The sequence below is a fragment of the Cibotium barometz genome, chromosome 52, assembly GCF_041138505.1.
Source record: "Cibotium barometz isolate CiBa-2024 chromosome 52, ASM4113850v1, whole genome shotgun sequence".
Taxonomy (NCBI): Eukaryota; Viridiplantae; Streptophyta; class Polypodiopsida; order Cyatheales; family Cibotiaceae; genus Cibotium; species Cibotium barometz.
In genome coordinates, this window is record NC_141097.1 from 7,284,850 (window position 1) to 7,300,351 (window position 15,502).

Genomic DNA, 15,502 nt, shown 5'->3' on the forward strand with positions numbered 1-15,502 from the left:
CACTAGAGTTTGAAAACTGAATAGTTCTTTCCAATATGAGAAGATAAACGAGGGGGATTTGGTGCATCAGAATTGAAAGAGAAAATGGGGGCAATGCAGATTGCAGAAGCTTCAGAAGAGAGATCACTAACTCTTCCAAGTTTCAACCAGTAAGCACTCAGATCTCCATTAGATTTAGACAAAAGACCTCACTTATGAGGATGTAAGTTAACTTTGGGAAAGAAGAGACAGAGTGTCATATTTAGGGGCAGAAGAATCTTTATCCAGTAGCACACAGGAAGAAACAAAGAATAACAAAAAAACCTGCAACTAGGCTCCATCAAAAGTGGTCAAGCATTTATACCGCAACAAGAAGACTATTTGAGGCAACAAGCAGACACCAAGAATGGCATTGTTTAAAACCAGAGATCTTAAGGAGTCAAACAACTTCACCGAGGTTGACCACCTCTTCCTGGCTGTGGAGGAGATTTTGCACAGAGTAAATGTGGCAGCAGAAGCTAAAAATACTAGGATCACTGACAACAGTGCCTCTGTACATATCGGTTGCAAACCCTATTATTTGTCTCTTGCCTAGGGGAATGTAATATGATGTGGTAGTCGGCAATGAAACCAAATGCAAAGTGAAGGGAAAAGATCCCTCTTCTTTACTTTCGAGTGAACAATTTGCTCCACACTCGTCAATTAGAGCCATCATTGGTTGCAACTTAAAGGTACAATTTCAATTGGGAGTAGGGTTGTCATCCTGATAGTCATGACAACATTGTTGTAAAGGAAATTTAATGCAACCCCCTTTACCAGCTCTCTCAGCTATTAGAATGCAAGTCAGTGCTAGCTCTAGCATACTGTGGTATGAGAGGTTCTAACATCTCATTTTGACAACTCATGTGAATATGCAATTTAATGAGTTTGGAAGGGATTTACCCTTAGTAGAAGAATGGTTTAATATTTGTGAAGCTTGCATGATGGGCAAGCATCATTATCCATACACCAAAAGAGGCCAATTTCAAGGCCGCTGCTCTTCTTCAATTCTGTGCCTGGCTAATTTGCAAGAGATGAGGCTTCTATTCAGCATGAACAGAACGATAAAAACCATGGCCACAGACCGATCAAGAACCATCCCACAAGGCAAGGTGTGCGCAACGAGTGTGGATTTCGATCTGAGGGAGTGGAAAAGAAGAACATCCCATGGTCCCATCCCCTAAGAAAGGCAGTGCACTTAACATGTACAGATTTTGAGGACCTTGGATACTTGCCCAAGGGGTCATAAGAGTATGTATGATATCTGCCCAAAATATGCATAGCTATTCGGGAAAGTGGGTACCCAGACTTTGGGTACTTGTCATTGATCCATGATTAAAGTGGAAAAATTACGGACCTTAGGCATTCAGGAAATCAAAAAGTGATTGATGATGGTTCAAAACAACATATGCAAGACTTTGAAAACCTCTGCAGTCCCCGCCTGCCCCTCTGCTGGCCCCACCTGCCCCACTGCCTTTGCTACCCCAGCTGCTCCCGCCTTTCTGCTCCTGCCTTTGCCCCCCTCTTCTGCACCCGCCTCTCTATCAGCAGCACTTTTACTTGGATTCAAGTCGGCCGCCCATTTTTTTGATTGGCTTTATGGCTTCTTCTGCCACAGCCAATCTTTCGTCATCCCCATTGGCCGGGAGAATCATCAATTTTTCACAAGATGAGCTCACCTCTCTTCAGCACGACATTGACCTTGAGGTCCAGACTACCCTTGTTGCAAGAGTTTATGGTAAAAACCCAGCTTCATTGTGCAGTCACAGGTGGACCTATGGATATATTGCTCTTGCAAGAGCATAAACTGGATGCTAGTCAGTGTGGGAGATCAGGCAAGCTTCTCTCAGGACACACCTTTTGGTCACCGGCTGTTGGTACCAAGGGTGGTGTTTGTATCTCTGTTTCAGCTTTGATCTTGCCTTGCATCATTGGACATGGTGTCATTTTGCCTGCGAGAGCGCAGTGGATCCTTCTTATGCAGGGTACTACACGCATTGGTATTCTCAACCTCTATGCTCCTAACCATAGAGGTGAGAGGATTGCCTTTTGGAAATCTCTCGCTACATTGATGCCTCTTGCCGACCATTGGATTATTGCTGGGGATTTTAACATGGTTGAGATGCCAACGGATAAAAGAGGTGGACATGAGGGCTTGGTGCATCCTCTTGAAAGAGCGTCTTGGGAGAGGTTTATACTCTCCATTCATGGTAGAGATTGTTGGCATGAGGATGACATTTTGAGGAGTCCATCCACTCTTCTTTATTATGGTCTAACAGGAGAAGAGATGTAGGATGTATCTATGCACGGTTAGACAGATTTTATGTGGATGATTGGGTGCTTGACAGAGATGGACATACTTTGATTGCTACAGGCACCTCCAAATCGGATCATTGCCCAGTGGTTTTATGTATTAGAGATCCGAATTGCCATGGATCAGCACCCCATGTACGCATCCCTGATCATTTGTTTTCAGTTGCAGAACTATCGCGTCGTATGCTTGATATTTGGAGATCTCATGACTTCTTACAGGCCTCTCAAAGCCTGGCCTCTACTCTCTGTGATATTAGTGACTTTTATCACACATGTGCCCTGTCTAAGAGGCAAGAGGCCTTGGACTTAGAAAGGGCTATTAGATGTAGATTGGCTGCCTTGCAGAAAGAGCACGAGAAACATCCTCATGCTCAATGGGTTGCAGATTCTTTACGTACTATTAGAGCAGAACTTCATCACTCTCTTGAGCAACGCGCAGAGTATCGTTTCCATGCCGAGGAATCCTTTTGGACACAAATGGGTGGCAGATGTAACAAACATTTCTTTGCTTCTCACGGCCCATCTCATGCCAGAGATAGTGTCAGACAGTTGCAGGATTCACATGGCACTCTTCACTCAGATCCTCTCATGGTTAGATAGATTGCCACCGATTTCTACTGCCAGCTTCTTAGTGCTGAGCCGTATTCTGATCTGAGACACAGGGCACAGAGGAAGGTTTGGAATGCATTGCCACATTTGATCACCGAGGAGATGTGTGCCGCTCTGGATGCCCCTTTTTCTATGCAGGAGTTCAGTCATGCTCTTCATGCCTTACCTCATGGTAAGTGTCCAGGGGAGGATGGCCTCTCCCCTGTTTTTTTCACTACTTTTTGGGATGAGATTGGGGCTGAGATAACATCGGCTTTGCAGGAGATGTGGGACACAGGTTCTATGCCTTCTTCTCTCACTGAGGGGCTTATTTATCTTATTCCTAAGAGCGGGGATAAGACATTGATTGGCCAGTGGAGACCTATCACCTTACTTGGGACTGCCTATAAGATTCTTGCTAAGGCAGTGAGCATCATATTGCAGCCAATTTTGCAGGATGTTATTCATGATACCCAGAATGGATTCTTACACGGCAGGAGCATCTTTGATAGCATTTTCTCGTTTTGGGAGGCCGTCGAATGGGCTAAAGCCGGCAATCAGCCCTTAGCCATTCTGCTCTTGGATTTTGAGAAAGCCTATGATAGAGTGGATTGGGACTTTCTTGAGGGTACTCTTAGTCATATGGGCTTCTCTCAGAGATGGATCAAGGGAGTTTCATGCATGTATCGTGATGCCCACAGTAGAGTTCTTGCTTGCGGTGATAGAGGAGAGCGGTTTCACATTTCTCGCTGAGTACTCTTGGATTTTGAGAAAGCCTATGATAGAGTGGATTGGGACTTTCTTGAGGGTACTCTTAGTCATATGGGCTTCTCTCAGAGATGGATCAAGGGAGTTTCATGCATGTATCGTGATGCCCACAGTAGAGTTCTTGCTTGCGGTGATAGAGGAGAGCGGTTTCACATTTCTCGCTCAGTACGACAGGGCTGCCCATTAGCCCTTTATTATATATCATAGTTGCAGAGGCCATGAGCATCTTTCTCCGCTCCACTGCTGGTATTTCAGGATTGAGGTTGCCTCTTCGTAGCCATGAGGAGTTGGTTGACTTTGAGTTAGCTGATGACACAGCCCTATTTTTGGAGGCTTCACATATATGCTTATGTTCCTTCCGGGTAGCGCTAGAGGAGTTCTGTTTGGCAGCAGGGGCACTCATTAAGTGGCACAAATCTATTGGTTTTTGGGTTAGTGATTCACCGAGATTTGATTGGGGTGCAGAGCTTGGTTTTACTTGGATCAACAGAGGATGTACTACTAGATATTTGGGATGCCAAGTTGGGATTGATATTTCTACTGCACAACAGTTTGCTCCGGTACTTATGAGTATCCGAAAGAAGCTCCTCCATTGGAGCTCCAGGAGATTAGATTTAGCCTCCAGAGCTTTGGTGGCTAATCAGGTTTTGCTTGCCTCAGCTTGGTTTATTGCCTCTTGTTGGTGCTTCTCTCGTGCGTGCATTGGCCAATTGCGGAGATTGATCCGCAATTTTCTCTGGTCGGGCTTGGATGGCACCTCAGACACTCGTGCTAGGGTTGCTTGGCTCACAGTTATTCAGCCCAAAAGAGAGGGGGGCTTGAATATTATCGATCCGGATGTTCAATGCAGGGCGTTGCTTTGCGAACTTGTGGTCAGAGGTTTCCTACCAGGCACTGAGCCTTGAAAGGATTTTTTCTTGTCTCAGATGTCCAGATGTACACCCAGGGTCGGGAGAGATTGGATGCCCAACACACGTTTTTTGTTCACAGAGGCTGATATTAGGGCACCATCTTCCCCTCTTATTGCAACCAATGTCAGAGCATGGAGAAGCATGAAATATTTTTTGCGACAAAGGCTTCCTAGGTCTTTGGATGAGGCTGACCGACAACCTATTATGTGGAACGAGTTCATTAGGGATAAGGCTGGTCGGCCACTTGGTGCATCTCGTTATATGCAATGGTCAGGATGGGAGAGATGCGCATACACAATTCTTGCTTGGAAGACCTTTAAGAGTCTTCCGCCGGAGGATCGGAGAGTTGCATCCACTCAGCATCTTAGGGGCTCTCGCATTCGTATTGATCAGATTGATGCAGCTATTCCGCATGAGTGGCTTTCTCGGACCTTTCACGGAGACTATCATCCGAGTTGGCTGGGAGTTTTTTCGAGGATAGGCATACCTCTGCAGGTCATTGCTCTGCCAGGCCAGGAGGATACAGATTTCCTCATGTTTTCTATCATGCCTGGTGGGAGATTGAGGAGAAGTAGTATGGAGGAAATCATACCAAACACTAGGCTTAGTCCAGTGAGGATTGTTGGTCGCTCGGGGAAGCACTGGTTCATTGACCCTTCTCCTCAGATAGTGACTCATGGCTCTTGGTGTTTGTGGCTATATGGTGGCAGTCCTATCAGATATCTTCAGTGGGATCCAGGAGAGTGGGAGTGGATTGATGCCTTCGATCCTTTGAAAAGCCTTTCTTTTTTCAGTTTCACTGTTCGGAATGCCAGGCTTCTCCTCACTCGACAGATGCATAGGATCCCTACTCTCAGGCCTCATAGGGAGAGCTATGATATTTCTCCAGTGATACAGCGCAAATATTGGCATAGACTTTGGCACTCATACAGAAGGAGCCAGATCTCTCATTTCTTTTGGTTATTCTTACATGGTGGTCTCCCCACCAATCAGTGGAGATCAGTTTTCGGTGTAGCACCTTCCTGTCCTAGATGTGCGGCAGATTCTGAGTCCGTACAGCATTGTCTATGGGGGTGCAACATTGCACAGCAGATTTGGGGTCCTGTAGCCCAACTTATGGGCAAATTGAGTGACCGAGCCATGCATGTGACTTGGGGGGCAGTTGCTTGGCTCTCCCAGTCTGGTCCGCAACTTTTTTATAAGGGCAGTGGTACAGATTCTGTTTTTTTCATTCGTAGAGGAGCATGGTTTATTGCAGGATGTTCCTCACTCTGATTATACACCCCCTAGACAGAGGATTGACACCAGTTGGGAGATTATTGCCAGTATTACAACATGGCAGATCTGGAGAGCTAGATGCACGGAGGCTGTTGAGGGTGTCCAGATTTTTGGGTCTCAGTGCATTAGTACTATATGGGGTGATATCATCCACACTCTTATTGCTACTTGGGCTCACATTGAGGGGCCCTCTCGTTCTGCGCAAGCGAAGCGTGTGATATTTATGCGGGAATGGGACCATGGCATCTTCTTTTCCTCTAGTACCACAGGTCTTACATGGCATCATGATGCTCCTCAGTGGTTGAAATCACCTTACATATTGGGGTGATTCTATTCTATTTTTCCGGCTTATAGCTGTGATTGTTGTATGTTTTTCTCATACTTAATAGAAGTCTCTTTCTGAAAAAATAAAAATAAAAATAAGTGGGGGTATGATTTAGCTAAGTGTATGTCATTAAGTATCAGCTTACAAATTCTCATACACCACAACAGAATGGTGTCCTGGAAAAGACACAATGATTTTCGATATGAAAAGGAGTGTGCTCAACAGGATAGGACTTTGCCATCCTTCTGACCTAGAAGGTAAACTCTGCAGACAGTGCAGAACCAGAGTTCTTATCAAGCTTACTCCAGTAAGAAGCTGTCAGTTTGACATAGTGTTTGGATGTAATTGTACATGTGCCAGATGTCCGAAGAACAAGTCCAATTCCCAAAACCACAAACATGTCTGCTTAGGATACAATATATAGTCCAAGGATTACCCGATGTATATAACCCCCATATGAAAAAGATCATAGTAAGTCTAGATATGGTCTTTCAAAGGAGCCACATGAGGTGTGTGTTAGCAATCATCTCCTGTCTGTACACTATGTCAGGGCCTCTGTTGTGGGTGTGCCCGCTCGTATTTGGTGTGTTCCCATTTTTCCTCACTCTCCGTATTTTTTCCTATTTTTTCTGGAGCTAGGGCTGTTGGCTGCCCCTTGATGCCTGGCCGACTATGTTTGTGTTGCCCGTGTGATCTAGTGCTGCCCGACTATACTATAGTGCTGGCCGACTACTTGATCGCCGGCTGACTGGGTATTTTACAAATTGTGGGCTACCAGGGCAGCTGTCGGCTGACTTTGGGCTGGCCGACCAGCACCAGGAGCCATATAAAATGGCCCCTTGCCCCCATACTCCTTCATTGTATATTTCCAGGATTATTGGTGTATATAGCACTCTCTCTTTCATTTGTGTATTGCTCTCTACAGCAGTTGTCTTCATTTCCACTATGCATTCTGACATGGTATCAGAGCCCCATGTGGCTTGAAGCTTGGAGACAGTGGGACGTTGAGGGTTTGCTAAATGAGGTGCTGATTGGAGACTGTTTGGGCTGTAGGGGACTTGGAGATCAGGTAGAAGGCGGCCATCACCGTTGGACAGCCACCTTGCATTCTATTTGCAGCCTCTTCTTCGTCTTTTTTCCCACCTACCCTCCCTTCACAAGACCTTGTGAACCCTTGAGATGGCAAATTTGCTTGAGATGGCTAAGAAGCACGTGAAGATCCCGACACTCCCCACGTTCCCGGTGGACCAACAATTGGATAGGAACAAGTACGGCATATGAAAGGTAATGATGGAATCTGTTTTCGAGTCCTATGACTTGGCTGATTTCATTGTTGTTGGGGTTCCACGGCCAGAGTTGAAAGATGGGGAGTTACCCTCTATTCGGAAGGAACAGGAGGCACAGGCACAATTATGGGATCGTGTTAATGCCCGAGTCCGTTCTTTCATCTTCCTCAATTGCACACCACAGGTCATCAATCACACAAAGCATATGACACTGGCCAAAGGGATTTGGTAGCATTTGGCTTCTCTCTACAACAGGGTATCACCCATGAAGAGGATCTCCTTGGAAGTTCAGATGCCGGGCGAGCTTCCCTCCTTTGTACCACGCGCTGCCAAAACAACTACACCACCACAAGCTTCTGCACAGCTTCTTGTCATACTCCTAGAGAGGGCTGCCAGAACCATGTCCTTAAGCATAATACCCTGAGGATAAGGACAGATGTTACTATGCCACCTTGAGGTAAGCCAATGCCCAAGTGATACGTGTAGCTTCTGGATGGAGCACAACCACTTGAAGACCATGAGGTGGCATCATGTGTTTGGTTTTGCAGAACCTCATCAACAATGCAAGGTGACGAAGGTTTGTGAGCTCACTTCTTTTTTTTCTTCCGAGAGTTACATCATGAAAGGGCATGACAGGTTACAAACAAAATTGCGGCTATGATCCTCATCCCTAGGTGAGCCTATGCCACTGCACTTTCATCCATGGCAGGCACACTTGCAGAGACAAAAAATAAGTGATCTAGAGGACGGGGCTAGTTTTAGGCGCAGCTGCCCCACTTGGATCATATTTTTACACTGAGGGAAATTGTTGAAGAGACACATGCCAGATTGTAAGAATATATTTATATTTTGTACATCTTTGAAAAGCCTTTTGGCACAATGCCATGCACAAACATTCCGGACTGGACTTTTGATCTTTGTTTCCCAGCAAACTTGATGTGGGCTGCTATAATTTGCATAAGCACATGTTGAGCTTCATAAAGAGTGTGTGAGAAGATTAGTAATGGGGTGAAGCAAGGCTTTCCAATGGCTCTTAACTCTCTCTCGGTTGTACATTGATTTTATTGAGGCATCAGAGGAGGCTGGTGCTCTACTAGAGAAAGCTATCATTGCTTTCTTGCTGTATGCTAATGATGGGGTGCTAATTTCCATTCCATCTTGAGGGCTTCAAAGGAAGTTGATAACACTTGAGGCTTCAAAAAGAAGTTGAGAGCACTCAAGGCTTTCTGTGACTAGAAAGACTTAGAAGTTCTCATTAAAACCAAGGCAATATTTTTAAGCGCTTCTTCCAAGGCAGGAATGACTGGAGATATGTTAGGTCTGGAGGTTATTCTATGGAGGTTGTGGAGTCTTACACCTACTTCAGTGTAATTTTAATGTGGGGCATGATCTTGATAGAAAGGATTAGGCCAAGATTTGAGAAGTTTACAGCATGCTGCGCTCTAGTCTGATCACAATAAAACTCTGAGTTCTACACAAGATCATCCTAGCAGAATTGGAGCTCCATCTCCTAAGGTAGACATAATATTTCACATAGTTGCATAGCTCCACAGGGTTTGGTCTTTATCAGCTGATTGCCCCCTTGGGATTTCACTTGCTACATCTATACAGTTGGAAGTGCCATGAAAGAAAGGGGGGGCGGGGGGGGGGGGGTGTTGTGTGTGTACTGTAGGACTACATGATGACTCCTTTCGTGAGGCATTACAATTTTTACAATATCGCTTAGATGGTATTATATGGATGGATATCCTTCAGCTTCATGTCATTCAAACATGGATACAACAACCTGATCTCCCAACACAAAGACAGTTTTGCATTGCAATTTTTCAGATATCTCTTGGAGAGACTAATGTGTTTGCATATACACACGTCTCATGGTACAAGGATTGCAAACCAAAGATTTGAAATTGAAAGCTCAACTCTCTTTGCGTCAAAATGGAGGAGGAATGATTCATATCATTCACAATGGAAAATCAGAGTTCTGCCACATCATCTAAGATGTGAAACACCTTTGTATGCACAGGCCACCCATAGTATTTACAAGCATATTTGGAAGCTATGTGAGATGGGGGAAACTAAAGCATTACCTTTTTAGTGCCCTGTCTAATATGAGATTCAAGGTACCAATGCCTTTTATGAGAACACTTTGGACCTTTTTTGCAATTCCATTCCATACACGTGTGAGCCTTGTCCTTCTTTGAATAAGGCAACACAAGAATCAATTGATGAAGACTGAAGAGATTGATGATTCTATGGTTTCCTTTTCTTTTTTGATATTTGGTAGTTGAATTTTGGAGATGCCTCATGTATCTTCTATTACAGTACCATTAGTCACCATGCCCCCCAGATGTTAATACAGCTTTCAAACATGTTAACAATGCAAGTAAAGTCATGGCTTGTTAGGTGAGCCTTGCGGAAGCAGTTTACTTACCAGAAACTGCGAAAGATTTTATATGGATTCTTGCTCAAAAATCTGTAGAAGTGCCGTGTCATAAACTTTTCTCAATTAAATGTTGATCTATATAAAGATGATTAGAATTTCCAAGATTGAACATAGTGATTACCCTTTTTTTTTGAAAGTTTAGTAAGGCTCTGCGTTCATCGTCAGAAGAGTGTCTCTCCTTATCAGATTCTTGCCTTAACTTTTGGATTGTATCTTGAAGTTTTGAGATCTGATCAGCACAGTAATAGTTTAAAAAAAAGAAAACCACTCAGAGCATATCCATACATCACATAGAATTCAACAATATGTACTTATAATATTCTTATTCTCTATTTAAATTGGACCCATGCATGCACAATGACACTAGTTGAAAAAAGAGTGAAATTTCAGGCCTACTAATCCTGGAAGATTTTGCCAAAACTACGATTTAAAAAAAGATTAAAAAACACCCTGCACAAAGGTGACCTTGGATATTAGATAGCACTACACAATATGGAATTAATTAATGAAAAAAAAAACATTTGTAACCCTTATTTTATCCTTAGTATTGGGTTGCACTTTATGTGCCCATATCGTTGAGCTGTGGCATTTTACAAGAAATCTCCTAGAGAGAGAGAGAGAGAAATGAAATGAAATGAAAATGAAATGTTATATTAACGTCTTCAAAAGGCCATAATGACCTATGAGACCAAAAGTTACATCATGGTGGATCTGATACAATGTCTGGATTAAAAAAAAAAAACCAGAAAATGAAAAATAAAGATGATACTACTGGCACCTAGAAAATGAAACTAAAACTGGAATATAGCAGGGGGGGGGGGGGGGTACGCTATGGAGGTGAGTGGAATATAGTGAGAGAGAGAGAGAGAGAGAGAGAGAGAGTTGAGATAGCAGAAGAGTTCTATAGTCGCTGCTGAATTAGGGTTTGCAGGTGCTGAATTAGGGTTTGAGAGAACGGGTTTTCTTTGCTTTTGTACATGGATTTGGATGACCTGGCTGCTGCTGTTGGTGGCATGGCTGCCAATAGCCTTAACATGCATCTTATTGAGGAGATGATCGAGAAGGATGTGGGTTATGTTGGAACTAAGTGCTCACTAGGAGTACTTTTACTAAATGCTCACTAGGAGTACTTTTAGTCTTGGTCATCTCAGTGTATGCCATGTGGCACTCAGGGATTTATCCCATATGCACTCATGCTCAGCTCTTGTACTTTCCCCCTATATATTCAAGGGGTCACATCAATGGAAGTATCTCAGCGTGTTTTTGTCTTCTCTGATTTCAGTTTTCAGCTTTAGTCTAATTTCTGCTCACCATGTTTCTAACATGGTATCAGAGCAGGTCTCCACCTAGCTCCCATTTCAGCCCTAGCTCATCTTCATCTTCTTCTCTGTAGCCCTCAGGCATCTCTTCAAGCATCAACAATTTATCTTCAACAAGGCAGTGTTTTTCTCATGCAGTTCGTCATACCTTCTTAGCCTATCTTCGCCATGCACCCCATCTTCAACACGCTGCAGTTTCTTGTGCAGCTCGTGGTTCACATGGCGGTGCGCACCTTCTTCTTCATGGCGATTTTCCTTAGCAACCCATGCATCTTTTTGCAGCTCGTCAGATCAGTAAGCAACCCGCCAAGCCTAATCTGCAAGCGGTTCATCAACAGCAGCACGTTTTTCACTGTTTTCAGGCTGCGCAACCCCTTTCCTCATCGATTATCTCCTAGGGAACATCCCGTCTAATCAGTCTGCTGCTGCGTTTTCCTCTTTGGGTCACATTTTGGTGCAAAAGCACATCACCCTGCATCAACTTCTTTATGGAAAGCAGGCCCAACAAGTGTCCTCATGCTGGCTACTCAATTTCCCTCGGATTTCAAGGTATGGGTGGTCTTGGTTCGTCAATTTTTCAGCAAGGCCCAAGTGCCCTTTTTTCTTTCATGACCAGCAACCTCTTCATGCTCAGCCATTCACGGGTTACCCCTCTCGATAGACGGTCAAAAATATGATAGTCTAATTTTGAAAGAGAGGGAAGACCTGCTCAGAGGCTGAAGCAGCAAAATCAGGATTTTTCATTTTCTTTCATATTCAAACGTCATTTTCATTTTCAATGTACAGGAATAGACACTGCCCTTGCTCATTAGTCAATGCAAGAGGTAAGACCTTCCCTTCATCTATCTGTCTCTCATGTACGAGATTAGACACTGCCAAATATGGTAAGACCTTCCCATCTCTCTCATATTTGTCTATGCTTTCATGCTATCTACCACCATTGATCACCAATGATGTAGATCATGGGGTAATGTCATGTCTATTTGTCTACATGGACTTATCTTTGTCCCTATCCAAGAGGCACCCCTGCATTACCCACTCTAGTAGGAGGATTGCCCTTGAGGAGGGATTATCTATCAAGGTCCATCTCTCTGTCTATCTACAATCAGTCAGTCTCTCTGTCTATGTGTCTATCTTGTGTGATCTTACAGTCACATGTCTCTGACACTCTATCTATCAGTCTATATGCCTATCTTTTGTGGATTAGTTACCCACATGTCTTTGGCATTTTGTCTATGTCCCCATCTATCATCTAGTTGTCAGACTCTCTAATGTCTATCTGATAGTCTCTTTGTCTGTGGGACCACTCTACTGGCTGATTGTCTATGTCTAAGTCTGTGATCCATTTCTGTCCCTACCCTTGTGGACCCATATGAGGATATCACTTGAGGAGGGGTGTCTTAGGATCTTGTCTTATGTTTCTCTCTTTCAGTCTTAGTCATTTTATCTTGGCTTGTCTGTCTGTCTAGTCATCAGTCATCAGTCTCTTCATCTTGCCTTATTATCTATCTTTGTCATCTGTCATCTTGTCAGTCATGTCCTCCTAGTATCACTTAAGGAGGGTGTTGGAACTAAGTGCTCACTAGGAGTACTTTTACTAAATGCTCACTAGGAGTACTTTTAGTCTTGGTCATCTCAGTGTATGCCATGTGGCACTCAGGGATTTATCCCATATGCACTCATGCTCAGCTCTTGTACTTTCCCCCTATATATTCAAGGGGTCACATCAATGGAAGTATCTCAGCGTGTTTTTGTCTTCTCTGATTTCAGTTTTCAGCTTTAGTCTAATTTCTGCTCGCCATGTTTCTAACAGGTTATGCTTCAGATGCCTCGGAAAACGTCAAAGGCTTGATGTTGATGCAAGCTACACTCCGGTGAATGTTGGAGAGAATGCAGAGGAAAGTTCTCAGGTACCTTCTACGGAGTTTGCACGTTTGCTCTGCAGATCACTGGTGAGCTTCTGCAAGAATATGTGAAGGCAAATAGCGTGCAAATGGTTGCAGTAGAGATAATGGTGGTGTGGCTGATGTATGCATGGAGACTCCTTTGTTGCTACAACAGCTAGCAGATTTTCATGATCGTGCTGCTATCTTCTTCTTTATTGGGCGTATTCCGTTGTTGCCTCATCTTAGAGCATGGTTGGGCCGCTTGGTGTCGCCTGAGGCACTTGAGGAGATTTATGATGGTCCGAGAGGCTTTTATGAAATACTTTTTCGCACTTCCGAAGCTCGTAGGGCAGTCTTGGAGCAGGTGCCACTCTTTTTGGATGGGCAGTTGGTTCATGTGGTTCCGTGGAAGCCTATGGCAGAGTACCAAGGTATGTTGCGCCAGGCTTGCCCAGTTTGGGTTGAAGTGAAACAATTCCCACCAATGTTTTGGCGTGTTTTACCAGGTCTCATGCGAGGTATCGGTGATGTCTTGGTGGTGCCTCGAATGACATCTAGAAACCGAAATCGTCTATGCATGTTGTAGGATACTGGGAGACCTAGGCCGACACATTTGCGTGTCAATATGGCTGGGCTGCAACCTTTAATGTATGAATTGAGGTGGGATACATTTGCTGGCCACTGTTTCAAATGTGGTGAGATGGGCCACTTTGTCTCCGAATGTCCTAAGAAAGAACAAGTTGTTGCTACCAAGGATATCGTTGATGGGCAGTTGCCTGTGGAAGATGAGCATGATGCTCCTTTACATGATGCCCAGCACATGGATGTACATGTGGATGTTCAGAATGAGGTTTAGCAGCCATGGGTGGAAGTACGTGGTAAAAAGACACGATTTGTTGTCCCGCGGGGGGATTTCTCAGATGCGGGGACCTTTGCGTACTCATCAGGGGCCCTTACATACATATGCTCGTTGCCCTTTGGATTCAGGTGCCCAGCAACAGACCAGGATTGAGAGGCCGGGAGGCCAACTTTCTCAGGGTACAAGGGCCCTTGGGGTGGATAGAGTAGAATGCTATCCTATTAGAAGTCGCCTAACAAAAATCCATATCAATATGGATTTGTGCATGGCACGAATATTTTGCATAATATTCTTAATGTTCAAATTGGAGTGGATTATGCCAAGGCAAAGAAGCAAGAGATTGTGATGGTGCAGCTGGATCTTGAAAAAGCTTTTGATCATGTCAGCTGGTCTTTCCTTTCTCAGTTAATTAGGACAGCCATGGGATTTGGTCCCAAAATGGTTAATTAGGTGCATTTACTTCGCTCTGGCTCTATCACGCGGATTATGCTCAATGGAGGACTTTCGGATGGTATTTCTCTCACCCGTTCTCTCCGACAGGCCTGTCCTCTTTGCCATTGCCACTCATCCTATGTTATCTCGCCTAGATGCTATGGCATCGCATGGTGAAGTGGTTGGTTTGCATCTCCTATTTTTTGCCTTTGCTACCTTGGATGCACAAATCTCTTCTCCGTTTGGTTGCTCCCATTCGGTTTATGCTGTGGAAGAGGCAAGGAAATATTATGGGTCAAACATGGATAGCTTGGAATCACATTACGACGCCCAAAAGAATGGGTGGGACTGCTTTACTGGATGTCCGCTTGCATATGGTGGCGCATAGGTGGGCGCTTTTTCAGGATATGTGTTTGCAGCAGCAGCCTTGGGTATTCATGGGTCGTGACTTGATTGAGTTGAAGGGATTGTCACATGGACGGACACGTTGTGAAGGGAGGCGGAGAGACACGGAACACCTCTATAGCAATGCCTTTCCACAGTTCGGATTACACACCAACATCAAGAAAAAGGGGCACCAGTCAACTACTCAGTGAGCTGACACAACATTTAACATCTTAAGCATGAACTTTGTCTCTACCCTCATTCAATTTTCTAAGCAACTGGAGGAAGCCTTCATACATTTGATCAAGACATGCAAGGGGAGATGGGCACATCAACATCTGCCACCCTTTACTCAATTGATTCATATGCATATAGGGGTGCACCCTTATTATGAAATAGGCTCACAGCCATAAGCAAAATGATCACCACAGAGAAATGGTGAGAGAACCACTGGACATAAACAAGGTTACATTCCATCAAGTATGAGCTTTCTGCAAAACTTCAGTTTCGCAAGAAAAGACAACATCAGTAAGGAACTTCAATTCTCCCAACCTGGCAAGCAGTGTGTGACTAGGAGGCACAATCACTTTATGGTCTTCACTCTGTCTGTTGAAGAAGCGTACCACCATACATACATATTTTCTCAAGCCAAACCAGAGGGCTGTCTTTCTCATACACATGAGCTTTCCACA

At 44.3% G+C, this 15,502-nt stretch overlaps 1 protein-coding gene across 5 annotated transcripts in view; it reads right to left on the reverse strand.

Moving 5' to 3' along the window:
- The window catches only part of LOC147608739 (uncharacterized), a 109,124-nt gene that overhangs the window by 5,992 nt on the left and 87,630 nt on the right, over positions 1–15,502 (reverse strand). For all 5 annotated transcript variants that reach the window (XR_015264307.1, XM_086788167.1, XM_086788166.1 and 2 more), the window contains one exon: positions 10,052–10,159. Coding sequence is in view for 4 of the 5 variants with exons in the window: in XM_086788167.1 (XP_086644293.1) it covers positions 10,052–10,159 (108 nt within the window). In the remaining variant the exon portion in view is untranslated. The remainder of the gene's footprint in view (positions 1–10,051; positions 10,160–15,502) is intronic.